This window comes from Panthera leo, chromosome C1, assembly GCF_018350215.1.
Source record: "Panthera leo isolate Ple1 chromosome C1, P.leo_Ple1_pat1.1, whole genome shotgun sequence".
In the NCBI taxonomy this organism is placed as follows: Eukaryota; Metazoa; Chordata; class Mammalia; order Carnivora; family Felidae; genus Panthera; species Panthera leo.
In genome coordinates this window covers 147,516,314-147,536,186 of record NC_056686.1, presented here as the reverse complement: position 1 = coordinate 147,536,186, position 19,873 = coordinate 147,516,314, and the positions used below count along the sequence as shown (strand labels likewise).

At 40.4% G+C, this 19,873-nt stretch overlaps 1 protein-coding gene across 6 annotated transcripts in view; it reads right to left on the bottom strand.

Annotated features, from left to right (window-relative positions):
• DAPL1 (death associated protein like 1) overlaps positions 1–18,163 on the bottom strand; it is a 55,140-nt gene extending 36,977 nt beyond the window's left edge. For 5 of the 6 annotated variants that reach the window (XR_006205497.1, XM_042948871.1, XM_042948868.1 and 2 more), the window contains exons 1-3: positions 18,055–18,163; positions 7,767–7,854; positions 4,502–4,562 (exon numbers count right to left, since the gene is read on the bottom strand). Coding sequence is in view for 5 of the 6 variants with exons in the window: in XM_042948871.1 (XP_042804805.1) it covers positions 4,502–4,562; positions 7,767–7,854; positions 18,055–18,112 (207 nt within the window). In the remaining variant the exon portion in view is untranslated. Of the gene's footprint in view, positions 1–4,501; positions 4,563–7,766; positions 7,855–7,962; positions 8,006–18,054 lie in introns of those variants that run through there. The other variant, XM_042948874.1, reaches the window with a different exon arrangement.
• Between the last annotated feature and the right edge of the window lie 1,710 nt (positions 18,164–19,873).

The following is a 19,873-nucleotide window of genomic DNA, read 5'->3' as shown; positions in this document are numbered from 1 at the left end:
TTCCATCCCCCTCCACACCATAACCCAACCTTGTTACTCATGCTTTAACTGGATACTTTCATGTCCAGAGAAGCTTCACAACTATTGCCAAATTTAACTTCCATAACTGTCTAAAGAATTATATTTGGCAGTATCATTCTCTCTCATTCCTTGCCTTAAAAAAAAAAAAAGATTAAATGAGCAACCATAAATCTCAGAGGAGCTACATGACTTCTAAAAGTTCAAACAGCCTTTAAGGAGTTGATGGAACTTGGTCTGAGACCGGTTCTCCCAGATTTTTAGTTTAGAGAGCTTTTGGGGTTACAAAACCCCTTTTCACGAATCAAAACCACACTCAGATACCACCTCACGCCAGTCAGAGTAGCTAAAATCAGGAGACTATAGATGCTGGAGAGGATGTGGAGAAACGGGAACCCTCTTGCACTGTTGGTGGGAATGCAAACTGGTATAGCCACTCTGGAAAACAGTGTGGAGGTTCCTCAAAAAATTAAAAATCTACCCTATGACCCAGCAGTAGCACTGCTAGGAATTTACCCAAAGGATACAGGAGTGCTGATGCATAGGGGCACTTGTACCCCAATATTTATAGCAGCACTTTCAACAATAGCTAAATTATGGAAAGAGCCTAAATGTCCATCAACTGATGAATGGATAAAGAAATTGTGGTTTAAATACACAATGGAGTACTACGTGGCAATGCGAAAGAATGAGATATGGCCTTTTGTAGCAACGTGGATGGAACTGGAGAGTGTGATGCTAAGTGAAATAAGCCATACAGAGAAAGACAGATACCATATGTTTTCACTCTTATGTGGATCCTGAAAAACTTGACAGAAACCCATGGGGGAGGGGAAGGAAAAAAAAAAAAAGAGGTTATAGTGGGAGAGAGCCAAAGCATAAGAGACTTGAAAACTGAGAACAAACTGAGGGTTGATGGGGGGGTGGGAGGGAGGGAAGTGTAGGTGATGGGCACTGAGGAGGGCATCTTTTGGGATGATCACTGGGTGTTGTATAGAAACAAATTTGACAATAAATTTCATATATTAAAAAAAATAAAAAACAAAAAAAACAAAAGAAAACCAAAAAAAGCAAAACCCCTTTTCTGCAGGAATATCATGTTGTATGACCTGTCACCAGGCAATATGAATTCTCTCATCATGTAGGGCTGGAAGAGGCAGGAAGGGCTGACTGGAGAGGTAGGGAGGGAAGGAAAAAAGTAGTGGGAGAGAGGTCTGTGTGCAGGGAGGAGTTGGAAATAGTGGAAGAGGAAAATTTTAGGCTGCTTGCCACTTAGATTCATACAATTCTAAGCTTTGGGGGATTGTTTTTCAATCTCCCAAATCTCAAACCCTAGGTTGATTTTAAAGTGGGTCATCCAGAGATGAATAACATATGGATAGAAATTTCTTACCGTGTTTCAGTGGTTGATGAGATCCTATGAATAGGACTGCCCTCTTTCTGTCTTAGACTTTTAAATTCTTGCATTGGTATGAGAATTAACATGGGTTCTTGAGACTAGACATACTTCTAGTTGAGTGCATGAATGAATGTTACTAAAATGCAGAAGATATGACCCTCATTTCTGCTACTGTGTTTCTTCTGGCTAATTGTGTATTGTTGGGTCTTCATGACAATACATATTATGAGGGGAATCATAATGCATGTGAAAATTCATCAGCAGATACCTATCCTTACATCCTAATTTTTATATGAGGCTATAAGGTTTATGCATTTTTCATTAAAAAATTAAGGTATAACTTATCTACAGTAAAATATACCCTTTTAGTGTACAGTTCCATGACTTTCCATAAGTATGTATAGTCTGTGACCAAAATCAAGAGACAGAACCCTCAACCCCCCAAATTCCCTCCTGTCCCTTTGTGGTCAACTGCTCCTCTCATCCCCAGCTTCTGACAACCACTGATCTCAGCAGATCTAGTTTTCTAAAAGGCATTGGTCTTTCCACTCCAAGTTGACCTTTCTTATAAAATCTTATTATGCTTCAGGCTGAACTATGGATTCAGGGAGGACTTTTCTTCGTGGTAAGAAAACACATGGGTCCCTCTAACTACCATATTCAAGATAGTCATACACAGGGATCTTGGGACTTGATTTTGTTGCTGGCCTCTTATCCTTTGCCTGGGATTCTGAGTGATGTCCTGTAGGATACCTGCTTAGGGATAGAAGCTAACACTTATGAGGGCTAATTGCATCTGGCTCTGCTGTACTTTGCATATAACTTCATTTTCTTCTCACAGGATCTCAAGGAAGCGCATACTATGAACCACATTCCCATTTACAGATGGGGAAACTGAGGCACAGAAAAGGGAAGAAATCTCCCAAGGACCCATAGCTAGTGAGTGACAGAGGCAGCAGGAGACCCATTTGATGTCTTGTGTCAGACCTGTTCTACCCAGTAACCTGTGCAGTCTTAGCCACAGTCCTATGACAGTAAACATTGAACTAAGTATTGAAGGTGTTTTTTTTTTTTTAAATAGGTATAGTTGCTGTTAAAACAGCACATCAGCTCAATGTTTTCTTATGATTTACGAATACAACTTGTTATTACTGTTGATTTTTCTTTTGTTTTCTTTTTTGTTTACCTTTTATTTATTTATTTTGAGAGAGACAGAAACCTTGCAAGTGGGGGAGGGGCAGAGAGGGAGGGAGAGAGGGAATCCCAAGCAGGCTCTGCCCTGTCAGTGCAGAGCCCGATGTCAGGCTCAAACCCACGAAACCATGAGATCATGACCTGAGCCGAAACCAAGAGTCAGATGCTTAACCGACTGAGCCACCCAGGCGCCCCTTGATTTTTCTTTTAATCTGTGAAATAAGGAAGTAATATTTTTAATGGAAAAGAAAAGAACTCTTGTCTGTAATAGACATAAGCACATATGTCTATAAAAAGCAATTTAGACTCTGGCACTGTTACCTAATATAGTATAGCATCATCAACCTAGCATAGCATAATCAACCTCTATTGAACACTCTCTTTAAACATTTTATTTGGGGTTAACATATATTCTAGGGGAATGTGTCCATTCCATCCAGTTCCACTTACAAGTGTGGACCTGCTCTGGCCCCTCAGGAAGAGGCAGATAGTGGGCAGGTGCAAGAGAATGTGAGACGCAGAAGTAGGCAGGTTGTGTTGCCCTGGCAGGGCACCATCCATCCCTGCCCTTCTTCTAAAGCTAGGAAGGCAAAGAGTTGCTTATGACCTCACCTCAAATCAATTTGTAGGAGAACCAAGCCCCCCACCTTAGAAGGCTTTGTAGCTGTAGCCTATAATCAAGATCGTGCCTTGTCCTGGGGCACCAGGTTGGCTCAGTTGGTACAGCCTGTGACTCTTGATCGTGAGTTTGAGCTGCATGTTGGGTGTAGAGATTACAAAAAAAAAAAAAAAAAAAAAAAAAAAAGATCTTGCCATGTACCATCTGCCTTATTACACCCCATGGACTTCATACACACACCTTTTTATTTCGCTGTCATAAAACCAGTGCTACTAACCAGAACAGAGTGCAAACAGATTACTAGGTGCCAGGCACTGTTCTAAGAACTTCATATGTAGAAACTCCTCTGTTTCACACAACAGCCCTGTGAAGTATATACTCTTCCTTGCCTCCATTTTACAAATGACTTCTCTAAGGCACAGGGTAAGTAATTTGGTCAAGGTCAAATCGACCTTGGTAGTGGAGAAGTCACTACCAAATGGGGGCCCTAGAGGCCTAGCTGCTCAGTTTATGCTCCAGTCTTTTCCAGATCCCTGATTTTGACGGCAATAGCTAGTCTTCCTTCTATAAATTGTGCAATCCTGTCCCTTCAATTAATGTGAAAGCAGCAGAAAGAGTGGTTATTCACAGGCTTAAATGCAAGTATCTGCCTTCTGGAAGTAGAATAAGGACCCTCACTTCATTCACCTACAAAATGTAAAAACAAACTAGTAAATTCAAACCAAACCCCTGTCGATCTGGTAAGAGTTTTCTGAGTTTCTGGAGGTACTTAGAAGAAATACAAAACATAGAAACAAAAATGGCAATGGCCAACCACCTTCATAAAAAAATTTTACTGGATAAACCCAGTGCCTAATCTTCCTCCAGCCCTTAGCCATGCAACCCTCCACCACCCACCTTCACTTGAAATCAAATATTTCCTTATGGAGGGGAGAAAGATCAAAAACTTCTGAATTTCTATTACATAAGCTGCTTTTTTACAAAAACATGGCAGAGTAAAACTGTGCCAATTTGGTATCATGATGCTTGCCTCATTTTCTATCTTATCTTTGAAAAGGTTTATTAAATAGACATTAGGAATTTGGGAGAAACAACTTTTCTCACCAAAACCTCTTTGTGTTCCTTGGACCGAGAGCAGATTCTCTCATAGGACATCAGATCTCTGAGCTGGGTAGAGGCTCAGTGGTCAGTGCTCGTTCACCCATGCAGACTGGTGTGGTGGATAAATACTGACTGGGCGCATCCTGTGAGGGGCCTCACCCGTGACTCACCTTCTCCAGTGTGTCGTTCAGGGTATCCATTGCCTGCAGTTTGGCAATATTTGCAATGGCGCTGTAAAGATGAGACAAAATTTCATATAGGATGGGAAAACTTTCTTACTAAGGAGGCTAAATGATTTATACAAGGGGCTGTCTACTTGGTCTTTAAGTCTTTACATTTGCTTGGTAATATCTAGAAGGCAAAAAATTCTGCTTCTGTGTGCCCATGTGCTACAAAAATCTTTGTAGGTCAAATTATTCTTACTAGTGTATTTAATTTTTTTTAATGTTTGTTTATTTTTGAGAGCGGGGGCAGAGAGAGAGGGAGGCCCAGAATCCGAAGCAGGCTCCAGGCTCTGAGCTGTCAGCACAGAGCCTGACACGGGGCTCGAACTCACGGACTGTGAGATCATGGCCTGAGCTGAAGTCGGATGCTTAACCAACTGAACCACCCAGGTGCCCTTTTACTAGTGTATTTTTGTTTTATCTTTACATTGAAGTATATAGCCTGGTGAATATTCACAACTAGTTAAACCAGCTGCCCCTGAGGATAACTGTTTCCCTGACTTGTAGCCCTGTAGATTAGTTCTGAGTGTTTCTGTACTTTATACAATGAATCACACAGCAAATTCTCCTTTGTGTCCGGCTTCTTTTTCTCAGGCCAATTTATTTTGTAGGAGAGCATCAGTTAGGGCTCAGCCTGCAGTACAATTTCTTGATGGAAACTGTACTTGGCATTTTTTTTTTCTGGATGTTTTGTGTTGGTTAGAAGTTATTAGGAAATGGACATAGATCGATGATGCTCAGAAATTTATTTTCTATGATACATTTTGCAAAAGCCATTCTCCAAGATGTAAGGAGGGATGCCTGTCCATGAAAATGAGGCCCTCGTATCTCATGCATACACTCACAAAGCGATGACAACAGCAGAGGTGAATTTAGGGTGGAGCTAATGAAGCTTCAGCTTCAGGCCTCCCCCTGAACAGGCTCCTTCTCCCTCAGGAGGGTTCCTAGCCATTCATAGCTATAATGTTTTACTATTTTTCTTTAAAATGGCTCCCAAATCCTACACATATCAGGCCTCACATACCTATATCTGTTGCTGGTGAATAGGGCAAGAGAGAGTGAGCTACTTCTTGCTGTTTATGTTTTGAAGTGGTCCCATTCTCATCTTTTAATGACTCTTAGGCAACAATTGAGTTTTTTAAGAGGGTCCCAATCTCCACTTTATTACTCTCTAGTCAACTCTTCCCACATCATTCAGCTGATGACACAATTAAGCCCCCATTTTCTGAAGTGTAGAGAAATAAATGACTTGTCCACTGGCTGCCAACTGGATGATATATCTAAGCAAACACTTTTATTTTATTTTTTGTGAGAGAGATAGAGACAGTGTGAGCAGGGGAGGGGCAGAGGGAAAGGGAGAGGGAGAATCTCAAGTAGGTCCCATGCCCAGTGTGGAGCCTGACACGGGGCTCGATCTCAAGACAGTAAGATCACAACCTGAGCTGAAATCCGAATCGGTTGCTCAACCACCTGAGCCACCCAGGTGCCCCTAAGCCATGACTTTTTAGTTGTTCCTGAGCCCCTGGCCCAGGCATGTTAACCAGGTCACAATAAACAGGGCTTATGCCTGAATCAGGTTTTAGTTACAGAATAAAGCCAGCTTTCAATTTCAAGTGATTTCTCTATTCTAAGAACTGTCCTAGATGTTGGGTCCGGAGATGAATAAAATGTGACCCCCACTGTTGAGGATTTATAGCATTGGCTTTCATTATGTGATAGTTATTTTCTGATAGCAGAAGAAACAAAAACGTACTGGTAACGGGGCAAATGAGCCTTTCATTTTTTTTTTTTTTAATTAAAAAAAAAATTTTTTTTTTTAATGTTTATTTGTGAGACAGAGAGAGACAGAGCATGAACAGGGGAGGGGCAGAGAGAGAGGGAGACACAGAATCGGAAATAGGCTCCAGGCTCTGAGCTGTCAGCACAGAGCCCGACGTGGGGCTCGAACTCACGGACCGTGAGATCATGACCTGAGCCGAAGTCGGACACTTAACTGACTGAGCCACCCAGGCGCCCTGAGCCTTTCATTTTAAAGTGGCACAAATCCTCAAAAAAATTCTTTCCCAGAAATTGGGAAGAAAACTTCAAAAGTGATTTAAAGATGGGCACCTGGGAGGCTCAGTAGGTCAAGCATTCAACTCTTGATTTTGGCTCAGGTCACGATCTCACGGTTGTGATACTGAGCCCCAAGTCAGGTTCTGCGCTGGGTGTGGGGCCTGCCTGAGAGTCTCTCTCTTCCTCTGCCCCTCCCCCACTCATTCTCTCTTAAGAAAATAAAGTGAATTAAAGATAATTTTACATGAAACAGCCACAGAAACTACACAGTCTATTTCCCTCTGCATTCTCTTTCTGGGACTACTACCATTATAATTCTTTAGGATACATCTTGAATGTCCTCCAATTGATTTCTTTTTGAATCACTTATTGAGTCATCTATGGAAACCATCTTGAAATTGTCCCTGAAGTGCCCTCATTACCTACTTGGAGGAGCCAGTTTTGCAGGTCTCTTTCTTTTGGAACACATTTTCTTTAACCACAGTACACAGTGGTTAGGCCATTTGCGCGCCTGACCAGCCCACAGCTCTCTGCTTAGCTCTGGGAATTGTGCCTCCTGTCAAGGTTACAGGGGAATGAGCAGGGAGAAACTAACCTCAGTATCTATATGCCTTCTGGCCATGCCAAATATAGTGGCCATTATTTTCTAAATAATTGAGTGATGGATTTAAAACAAAACCAAAAAAAAAAAAAAAAAAAAAAAAAAAAAAAAAAAAAAAAGAAACCCACCCCATTTATTTTTAATTCGGAAGATTTGCTACAGCAGAAAGCATATTATGAAACTAGGGCCAGCCTAGGGACACTATTTTAAAGGCTAATGTGAAAATAGGCTAAAAGAACATGAGTCAGGTTTAGAGGAAGTCAGGATTGTGCTTTTTAAGTATAAGGACAAGGCAGCTGGGCTGGCTGCAGAGAGAAGGAGTAGGGTGAGGGGGTCCAGAATCTTCTAGAAGGTAGTCACCTTTCACCTGAATGTGCCTTTCATCTTTATCCCCCCAACACCACCCCTCCTGGGCTGGCTGCCTCTAACCCTGTTCAGCAAAGGTCTAGGAAGTGTTGGTTTGTCCTAAAATGCAGGGAGGCCTCTGACTTCTGGAAGCAGAGTCACTCAAAACTCCTTGAGGTGATGAAAGAGAAGAAATCAGGCAATCCCTACCTTGTTTTCTCTAATCCCGTTTTTTTGGTGTGTCTGTCCAAGACGCCAATTTCTTGTTTTTTGGAAATTCGCATTCCTCCGGCTTTTACTATACAAAATAAGCATCAACACAGAGGCGTGGTTAGAATAGAAAGAGTAGTCTTGCTTTGTTATTCAAGGTATGAATTTAGACTTGAAAAAAAATTTTAGAACTTACTTTCTGAAGATCTAAGCTTTTATCTAAAATAACACAATAAAACGTTACCCTGAATTGAAGAAAAAATATTGTGTCATGCAAACAAGGTGGGGAAGGGGAGAAGGGCTGAGGTCTGCTTTTTGATGTGCGGAGAGCAGGAACTGAGGCTAAAAAAAACAAGAGAGGTTTACACTTTTGGTTTGGGGAGGAGAATAACAACATACTCCCTTAGGTGTTTCACTGAAAAACATTTTTTCTTGTTATCAAACCAATTACATTCTTTATGATAGCAACAGACAATTACAATGTGACCCTCTTGTTTTCCCACAAGATTAAAGTTTGTGCAAGGTTTGCATTTTTTTTTTTTTCCAACTAGAGCGTTCAAAAGCCAGATTCTGAGAGATGAGCCAAAAGTCAGGGCATGCAGTGGTAACAGGCATTTAATTCAAGAGAAATGCCTCTGATCCCACTGGATACCCACCTTCCATCCAGGACCCCAAACCTCTGATGTTGGCCAAGCTCAGAGGTTCTAATGAGTAATTAAACTACATTAATAATCCTGCCATTCAGGAGATCAATTAGTGTTAATTAGGCTACAGATGACCTAACAGCAATTCAAGTGTTTAACAATGTCAGATGAAATCAACTTTTGAAAAGGAACAACCCATTTCAGATTGCAAGTCAAAGCAAATACTTCTTTCTGTTCCCAGGAAATGTGCACATCTCAAATCTGACAAACTCAAATGAGAAAAAGCTACATGGACATTGATTTGTTTGAACTTGTTAATTCTCTTTATGGAAACGCCAAATCGGCAATTTCTAAAACTAGTTCCAATAAAGTGAAAAATAAGGGAAACCCATTCTATTTCTCAATGCACTTGTGAATTTGACTTTACCCTTGTTCTTTAAAAATTATTACATATTTTGCTGATTTTGTAAAATACGCATAAGGCACACAATTCAAAAAGCACGAAGAGGTCTGCAGTCTCCCTCCTGCCATTATTTCCAGCTCCCAGTTCATCTCCCTAGGTACTGCTAATGTTACATGTTTCCAATGTGTTTATCCAGATATTCTACATATCATGATTTTTAATGTTTTTAATTTTTAATTACTTTCTTTTAATGTTTATTTGTTTTGTGTGTGTGTGAGAGAGAGAGGGAGAGAGAGCAGGGAAGGGGCAGAGAGAGAGAGAGAGAGAGAAAATCCCAATAGGCCCCATGCTGCCAGCACAGAGCCTGACCTAGGGCTGGACCCACAAACCTTGAGATCACAACCTGAGCTGAATCTGAGAGTCAGACACTCAACCAGCTGAGCCACCTAGGTGCCCCATTGTATTACTAATTTAAAAAAAAAAATTAATTAAAAGTTTTTTTAATGTTTATTTATTTTTGAAGGAGAGAGAGACACAGAGTGTGAGCCAGGGAGGGGCAGAGAGAGACAGAGACAAAGAATCAGAAGCAGGCTCCAGGCTCCGAGCTGTCATCACAGAGCCGGATGCAAGGCTCGAAGCACAAGATCATGACCCGAGATGAAGTCGGACACTTAACCGACTGAGCCACTCAGGCACCCCATCATATTACTATTTTTTTTTAAATATGAACTTTATTGTCAAATTGGTTTCCATACAACACCCAGTGCTCATCCCAACAGGTGCCCTCCTCAATACCCATCACCCACCCTCCCCTCCTTCCCACTCCCTATCAACCCTCAGTTTGTTCTCAGTTTTTAAGAGTCTCTTATGTTTTGGCTCCCTCCTTGTCTAACCTTTTTTTTTTTTTTTTTTTTTCCTTCCCCTCCCCCATGGGTTTCTGTTAAGTTTCTCAGGATCCACATAAGAGTGAAACCATATGGTATCTGTCTTTTCTCTGTATGGCTTATTTCACTTAGCATCACACTCTCCAGTTCCATCCACGTTGCTACAAAAGGCCATATTTCATTTTTTCTCATTGCCACGTAGTATTCCATTGTGTACATAAACCACAATTTCTTTATCCATTCATCATATTACTATTTTTTAAATGGCAGCATAAGATACACATTGTTCTGCATCTTGTTAGTTTATATTTTTCATTCAATGATAAATTTTGGAGAAAATTCCCTATCTATGTAGACATGTGTTGTTCTTTTTAACATCTACTTTAAAATTTCATTATATGAACATTCTGTGTTTACTTAACCAACTCCCAAATGTTGGACATTTTGGATGTTTCTAATTCACTGATGTCACAAATCATGCTGCAACAAATATTGCTTTATATGCATAATTTTGCGCAAGTGCAAGTATATCCATGGGATAAATTCCTACAAGTGATCTTGTTCTATGTGCATTTGGAATTTTGTTACATCTTGCCAAATTGCCCTTCCCAGAGGTTGTACCTGTTTACAATCTCAGGAGCTCTGATGACAATGCTCCTTTCCCCTACCTCCGGCAACAATGGGAGCTAGAAATGTTTGGTTTTGTCAACGAAGAAGTCAAAGAAAAAGATATCTTATTTTAATTTGCATTTCTTCTATTTTATTAAAGGTTGAGCTTGATTCTGCGTGTTACAAGCCATTTGTATTTCCTTTTCATGAACTGCTCAAATTTTTGTCCATTTTTTTCTATTTGACTTCTACTCTGTTCTGTTAATCTCTTTACTGCAGTTGCAACTCTAGTTTAATGATGGTAGCAATATATATTTATTTATTAAAGAATAGTTGACACACAGTGATGGTAGCATTACATTTTAATGTCTGATAGAGTTAATACTTTTTTGCTGTTTCCTCTGCAGAATTTTACTAGCTATTCTGATTTAGTTTTCCATATGAACTTTATTAAAAAAATTTTTTTTAATGTTTATTCATTTTTGAGAGAGACAGAGAGAGACAGAGCAGAGTGGCGAGGGGCAGAGAGAGAAGGAGACACAGGATCCAAAGCAGGCTCCAGGCTCTGAGCTATCTGCGCAGAGCCCAATGTAGGGCCCAAACCCACGTACTGCGAGATCATGACCTGAGCCAAATTCGGATGCTCAACCGACTGAGCCACCCAGGTGCCCCTCCATATGAACCTTAAAATCAGTTTGTCAATTCTTTCCTTAACAGTCCTGCTGGTATTTTTTTTTTTTTAATGGTCTCACTTTAAATTTATAGATTTTTTTAAAGGGAAAGTTCGTATCTTTATATTCCTAGTGGCTCTCTATTTAGGAACATGGTATGCTTTTCCATTGTTTATGTATTCTTTTGGGTCGCTCAGGAACTGGTTTACATAAGGGGCACCTGGGTGGCTTAGTCGGTTGAGCATCCGACTTTGGCTCAGGTCATGATCTCACAGTCTGTGGGTTTGAGCCCTGCATCGGGCTCTGTGCTGACAGCTCAGAGCCTGGAGCCTGCTTCTGCTTCTCTGTCTCCCTCTCTCTCTCTGTCCTCCCCTGCTCATGCTCTCTCTCTGTTGCAAAAATAAATAAAAACATTAAAAAAAAGGAACTGGTTTGCATAAATCTCACACATTTATTCTTAAGTTTAACCCCTAAGCATTTTATCTTTCTTGTTGCTGTTGCTATTGTAAATGGGGTTGATTCTTCAATGATAACTCTGACAGATTGTTGTTCTTATATCATTGATTTTATACCTAGATCTTATTGAATTCTTATTATTTATAATAGGGTTTTTTTTTGTTGTTGATTCCCTTAGGTTTTTCGGGTAAAAAAATTATATAACTTGAAAAGAATTATAATATTACTTCCTGTCAAATAATGTTAGTCATGGTAGTTGACATCTTTGTTATCCTAATTTTTAAGAGATTGCTTTTCATGTTTTTCCACTTAGGTGGACACACACACACGCACACATACACACAGATATATATGTATATATATTTATATATTTTTTCATATTAAGGAAATACTCTTACTATTTCATTTGGCTTAAAAATTACAAATATCTTTTTAGCATTCATGGATATGACCCATGGTTTTTGTCATTAATGTGGTTAATTATATTAACAGATATTAATATATAAAGATATATTAATGGATATCTTACTGTCAAACCATTCTTGCATTCATGGAATAAACTCCACTTGGTCATTTTGAATCACCAAGTTGTTTTTTCATTGATTATAAAAGCCTCTTGTTAGAATTTTGTAATATTAGATGCAGTCTAGAAAAAAATGCTATTTTTATACATGATCTGCTTTAAATTCACACACACACACACACACACACACACACAAACATTACGTGAGAAAAAGGCATAGAGAGTAATCAGCAACAGAAATCAAATGATGTGAAAATATCTTCTGAACAGCCAGGGAATGTAAATGTGAAATAAATGAAGGGATGGCTTTTCTGGGAAGACTAAGGAGGCGTGCACCTCTGTGTGAGGGGTGATGGCATACACAGCACTGTTGTCTCTCCTACTGAGAGGAGTCAAACAGGAGGTCTAGAGTTTGGGCCGTCAGTACCTCTCCCATTGTATTTTTTATTCTCCTTGTGACAAGTGAGGTATCTTTTTAAAAAAAATTTTTTTTTAACATTCATTTATTTTTGAGAGACAGAGAGACAGAGCATGAGCAGGAGAGGGGCAGAGAGAGAGGGAGACACTGAATCCAAAGCAGGTTCCGGGCTCCGAGCTGTCAGCACAGAGCCCGATGTGGGGCTCGAACCCACGAGCTGTGAGATCATGACCTGAGCCGAAGTCGGACACTTAACTGACTGAGCCACCCGGGTGCCCCAGTGACAAGTGCTTTTGAAATATGGAGGGCTGTAATTATTTTCTTATTAATATTCTTTGTGTTTTCCCTGATGCTATTGTTTCTACATATTTTTTTTCCACCAGGCTGACTATTATCACCAACTATAGAAGCCAACTTGTTAACAGTTAAAATAAGCAATAGTTAAGAATGAGAAGCCATTTGGAATGTTGAGTTCTGTGCCACTCATCTGCAAGGAGCTGGACAATCTAGGGAAGTCTAGACCAGAGGGGGAACTGGGGAGTCTGGAAAGATCACTTCTGAAGAAGATAGACTCAAGGGAACTTAGGTGCCATCTTCAAAGATCTGAGGGACTATCATGTGGAAGAGGAATGGCTTCTTGGTAAGGAAATTTTGTGTAGGATCAGGATAGCTCTAGAACCTTGAGCTCTGGAACCTTGAGCAAGATACTTAAACCTCTCTAAGACTCAGTTTCTACATCCTTCAATAATGCCATTTGTTCAGGTTGCTCTAGAGAATAGAGATGATACAAGCACCTGGTTCATGGTCGGCACTTGACAATCTTTATTACTCATATTTATTTCACGTTGTTCCAGAGGAGAGAATGAAGACCAAAGGATGAACGTTCCTGAAAGGCAGAGCCTGGCTACTAGCCTGGCTAGTTTGTGTCATTCAAGTGAAGTAGGTTGCCTAGGACAAGAGTAAGTCCCTTGGCTCTCAGTGTGTTAAAAAAAAAAAGTCCACTTGCCATGAACATCTTAGGAGGATTTTGGAGAATTTGCTGGAAGTTGAACTAGATGATCTTTATTATAAAGTCTTAACTCCAAAATAAATTACTTTCCTCCCTTTGAAAGAATATAAGGCACTTAACAGAATGTCGAAAGAAATTTAAGAATGCATTCTTAAGAATGTCCTTAAGAACAATAAAACAAAGATATTTAAAGGGAAATTAAAAATCCTCCCAGAAGATTCTTACTTTCATCCAGGAATCTTTGAATTCTCTCTGTGATGGCTGTATGCTCTCAGTCATTTAGGAAGCATAAGTAAACCACAGACACCTTGGATTTCCAGAGCACAGTTCTTATACCAAAGTTGTTCTGGTAGGTAGGTAATTTACTTGGTCAGCCATGTACAGTAGAAAGACATGGAAGTTAATATCCCCATACTGTAGATGGATACACTAAGATATCGATTAAGGCTCTCACTACTTGGGGTGACTGAACCAGATGGAACCAGTTTGTGGGAGGGTCATCTTCAAAGTTCTGCTGGGAATACTGATCACACTGGTCTCCCAGCCTGTTGGTAAACCATTGCAAATAAGTATTTACAATCCAACACAATTAGGTACTTGCCCATTTTCAATATACCAGATAGGTCTGCTCATGAGAATGCTTCAAGGTTTCACTGTATCTAAATTAGTTTACTTAAAGATGTAATAATTTACACAATTCCATGTTTGAGACTATATTGCCTTTTGAATTTCTGTAGAAGGACCAACTGCAATTGGGCAAGGTAAATATGAACTGATTAAACATTTTAACAGGTTTTTCAGTACAAATATATAAGATAAGACTAGGTCCTTTCAATAAGCAAAATGAACTAGAGATTTAAAAAATGTAAAAGAGAAAGATGCCCTTTTGGATAGTTTCATCAGAAAAATCTAAATTTATGTGGGGAAAATGAACCTTTGCTCTCCTATCTCTGAGTAGTATTAATACTATATAATAACTTTTCAGTTAAGATTTTCCAGACAACAGGTTTTGGTAGATGGTAGTCAAGGTAAAGAAAGATACATCCTCCAGCAAAATAAACTTTTTTCCTTCACTAATTAGTGGAAAATGAATGGGGGAAAGCTGAATAACACAAAGGTTTGTGCATACTCTGCCTGTGACTTAGCACTTATATTTGAAGATTTTAACTAAAGGTTAGATGTTCGCAAAACATTCACTTTGCATTTACAGTCAATGTTTCAGGCCATGTTTTTCAAGATTTTTTAAATGTTTATTCATTTTTCAGAGACAGAGAGACAGAGCATGAGGGCAGAGAGGCAGAGAGAGAGGGAGACACAGAATCCAAAGCAGGCTCCAGTCTCTGAGCTGTCAGCACAGAGCCTGACACGGGGCTTGAACTCACGGACTACAAGACCATGACCTGAGCTGAAGTCAGATGCTTCATCGACTGAGCCACCCAAGGGCCCCATGTTTCAGCCCATTTTAATATGCCAATCAAGACCCAAAAGGAGAGTCAGGAGAAGGTGGTGAAGTAATGAGAGAGGGCTTTAGAGCAGGAGAGCTTTGCCATGGGGCCCACTTTCTTTTCTTTTTTTTTAAATTAAAAAATTTTTTTTTTTTTTAACATTTTATTTATTTTTGAGACAGGGAGAGACAGAGCATGAACAGGGGAGGGAGAGAGAGGGCAACACAGAATCTGAAACAGGCTCCAGGCTCTGAGCTGTCAGCACAGAGCCTGATGCGGGGCTCGAACTCACGGACCGTGAGATCATGACCTGAGCCGAAGTCGGCCGCTCAACCGACTGAGCCACCCAGGCGCCCCACCCACTTTCTTTTCAAAGCTCAGCCCCACTCCCCATTAGCTGTGGCTTCGGACCAGTCCCTCAACCTTGCTGGCTTTCAGTCTGCTCCTCTGTGAAACAAGGATGAGGGTGCATCGTTGGTCTGCAGGGCTGTGGGCATGTCTAGGAGACCAGCTGGTCCTATGGTCATCCCAACCCCTGGCCCTGTAATGTGTGGGGTAGCAGGTATCACACAGCGTCTCCTCGAGCCTCACAGACTAACCCCCATACGATGACTTGAGCAGACTGGAGTTGAGAATTAAGCCTTTGGTATTTGTTTTATTTTAAATGATACCCGTCCTTATGTAGCCATGGCGTCCCCCTCATCTTCTGCATGAGAGTCACACTTGAGCATGTCCCCAAACCTCCTTCTCTCTTTAATGAGCCAGAAAACTGATTCTCTCTGGGGGTTCCATGGTGACCCCTCTGATGGCTCTGATTCATTTGACTTAAACCAAATTACAAAGTGAAAGAGATGCAGAAAAACGCAGGAATTCTTGCTCTTTCGAATTACTTGGCTTCCTCATCTTACTTTCCACTCACATATTTTTGGCTCTTCGTGTAATGGGGTTCTTCTAAAACTGAGAGCGAGGCAAATCAGAAGAACAGAAAAGTCAAAGCTACGCTGACGAGCGCCTAGGCCACGTCATGTTTAATGTAGACTTGTTTCACAGCACCAATATATAACCAGGGCTGACAGAGATGCAAAATATTGTATTCATATACGTGAAAGAAAAGCAGCTAAGACTGCACATGTAGGCGGGAAAGAGTTACAGCTGGCTAACTTCGCAGACGTTTCATTTTTTTTTTTTTTAAATACTATCTCAACTTTTTAAAAAAGTTTATCTATTTTGAGAGTGAGCGAGAGAGAGAGTGTGGGGGTGTATGCAGGGGAGGGGCAAAGAGAGAGGGAGAGAGAGAAGCCCAAGCAGGCCCCATGCTCAGAGCAGAGCCAGATGTGGGGCTCGATTCCACATCATGGATCACGACCTGAGCCGAAACCAAGAGTCAGGCGCTTAACTGACTGAGCCACCCAGGCACCCCTATTAGCCCCTGCTTTAAAGATGAGGAAACTGAGGCCAGAGATGTGGAACGGAGTTTAAGCCTAGGGACTGCCTGATTCCAAAGGCCATGTCAGCCCCTCCCCACCAAATCCCGTCTGATTCCTGCTCTCAGGGATCTCTATATTGTTTATAAAAGTCAGGTGCTGTTTTAGTGGAGTCTTGGCAATGAATTATTTTTGTGCCATGAATACAATTTTGCGCCATAGCAAACTGATTCAGGCTTCAAATATGTAGCAAGACGAGCTGAAGGATGAGGTTTCTTTGTTCCCTTGCTCTCAGCGGGGAGGCCAAAGTCTGCCTTCATCTCCATTCCAATTATCCCAAACCTCTTATCTGTAGTGTCACAGTTCATAATAATTAATTGTCATGCCAGAGGCATTGTGACATGCTTGATGGAGTCATGGTGTGCTATGTACACAGAGTAATTAGCAATCATTAGTGGAGGGACAGAAAGTTCCCGGTGGTTTCATTCAAACTTTCATTTGGTTAAGTTTATCTCTGTGTTCTTTGTGCATAAATGTAATTTAGCAAATCAGGTTTTAGCTTATCTGTTTTATGAAGGATTGGGGTGGAAGTGGCGGGAAGAGAATGTGTTCTTTTTTCTTTTGTCTTTCTGTAATGAGCTTCTCCTCTAATAATGTGCATGTATAGTTCCTGACCATTAGTTAGCATCATTAACTTTAAATACAGATAATGTTAAATACTGCTAAATCCAATTACAAATATAAAATGTCAGGAGTCTGCTACAGGAAACCAGGGCACTGTGTCCAAAACTTGAAGCTCAGATTTAGTAGTAAAATTCGGACTCTTTTCAGGTGGGCCACCCACCAGAAAGCCATTGAATTCTGTGTCAGTTTTTGAAGCTTTCTGAAGGTTACACCTGCCAGCATCCTCTGCAGCAAAGATGGCTGAAATAACCTTGGCTTAGAGGTGCCAAAGAATTACACCAATAAATAAATAAATTTTGTAAATGGAGAAAAGCAAGAACAAAGTGGTCAAGATTTTGAGATCTTTCTTAAGGAAAAAAGAAGGAAGACATTTGAAAGAACATAAAACTGGCTAAAAATAGTCCTGCATACCTCAGCCAATCTATATGAACATATGGTTAAGTACAATAAAACTAATTTCCATATTTCAGAGAGCATAAGTTAAAAAAAAAAGAGTGAGAGAAAACTGTGGCTACTTTGCAAAACACGTTGATTGCTACCTTTTCTAGTCAGTCCCCTCCAGTGCTTGGGTCCTTATTAAAAAGTGCTCCTTAGTTTGATAACAAGGTAAACTACGTTATTGATAGCACTGCCCAATCCCAAAGCCTGAAGAGAAAGAGAGAAAAATAAAGTTGCTGTCCTCTTTGTGGAAACTGGTTTGCCTGGGTACAAAGTCAGATGATGTACAGGCATCTTGGGGTGACTGAGTCTTAGGGTTGGAACTTCTTGGGAGGAAGGTTGCCATGGCAATCACCTTCCTGTGGATGTGTCACTGCTAATCTCCAGCCAGAAAGGGAAGATCCCTTTTCACGAGCACTGAGTCCCTTATACCTTCCTAGATCATTAGCTTTTAATTCAGCTGGGGCTTGACAAACCCCCAGGTGGTTTGTACACAAGCCCAGAAGGTTGAAAAAGTCATAGGGGGAAAGCAGGTTGCATGAAGTTAAAGCAACAGTGGATGTTAAGAACCTCCACTCTGTTGGGGTGCCTCCCCCGAAGGTGTTGGTGGAAAGAGGACCAGCGACAGCAGTGAGGCCAGTGAGGTCATCTGCAGGATGGAGGGCAGGTGGGTAGCCTACCTGCAGGAGGATGCCCCCCTTTCAGCGGGGAGAGCAGGACTTGCACTTCATTTGCCATTGCGTGTGCCAGTGTCAATGCCAGTCCGGTGCTCTGGAGGCTGAGCGCCAGCTGCTGCCCCACTGCACCCTGGCTTTATATGGGCTGGGGGCGGGGCCCCTTCAGGGCATTGCCGAGCAGCAACAGGGCTTGTCACCTCTCTTTCTGGGAACCTCCATCTCCTTGGCAAGTTTTCTCTTACAAGAAAGCTTTCTTCTTGTTCCCTTTATCTCAGAAGGCAAGGTAGACGGCTAAGGGAACTCCTGTTTTCTTTTGCCAGAGGCAGGGGAGAGGATGAAGTTCAGTGGAATTCTTTTTCTCACCAACTATTCATCCATCAACTATATACAGTGCATCTACAATGTGACAGGCTCTCGGTTGCATTCTGGTGCGACAAGGAGGTCAAGATTTTTGTTTGGAGACATCCGTAGTCTTTCTGAAGAGACACTTAGAAAACAAAGCACTATGCCTTCGCCCCAGCTTTTGTCATTGTGAACATTCATACTAAGAAGATAATTGGGGATGTGCACAGAGACTTCTTCACAAGGATGGCAATCATGTGTTTTTTTCTTTATTTTTTAGAATTGATTGGCATCAATATAAACATTCCCAAATACAGTGGGATAGTTAAGATATAGCCATGAGAATACTAGGTACACATTACATGTCATGTTTTCAAATAATATTTAATGATGTGAAACTATTCATGATAAGACAGTGAAAAAGTAGGCTAGGAGCCAATAGATGCCAATTTTGTTAACAAGAAAAAGTCCAAATTTAAGCTTTATTGTATCTCCAGTGCTGATCAAAGTTGAGCATATGGCAGTTACTTAGAAATATTTCTTTGTTCTTCAGTATAATTAGAGACTTCTACACTTCAAAAAAAAAACAAAAAACCAAAAACAAAAGCAAAAAGACATAAAATCCAAAACCTCTGCTCTTCAGAAAACATTGTTAAGGAAATGAAGACCAGCCACAAACTGAAGGGCAAATAAAATATGTGTAGAACACATGAGAATACATAAAGAAACAACTCAGTAATAAGAAAACGAACAACCCAATTTAACAAAGTGAGCAAAAGATTAAAACAAAAACTTCACACAGTAGAGATATTGACAACAAATAAACACATAAAAGATGTTCAACATCATTAATCATAGGGAAATACAAATGAACACCACAATGAAATACATTACACATGTATAAGAATGGCTCAAACAAAAAAAAAAAAGAAAAAAAGAAAGAAAAGGAAAATATAGCATCCTGATGAATATGCGGAGCAACCGAAACTCTCATACACAGCTGGTGGGAAGGCCAATCGGAAAAGCCACTTTGAAAGCCTGTATGGCAGTTTCCTGTAAAATATCTTGTAACATTAGTCATACACTTACTGTGTGACTAACAATCCAATTCCTAGGAATTTTCCCAAGAGAAATGAAAACACATGCATGCACAAAAATCTACATCTGAATATTTTAACAGCTCCTATTCATAATGGACAAAAGTTATAAACAACCCCCAAATCCATCAAATGTAGGACAGATACACAGATTGTGGTGTATCCATACAATAGAAAACTACTCCACAATAATAAAAAATGAACAGATAATTACATGCAATAACATGGATGAATCTCAAAAGCATTATGCTAAATGAAAGAAGACTAAAAAAGCCCATTACTATATAACTCCATTTATATGACATTCTTGAAAAGTCAAAACTATAGGACCAGAAATCAGATTTGATTGCCAGAGGAGGGGGTGGAGAGAGTGGTTTAGCCAC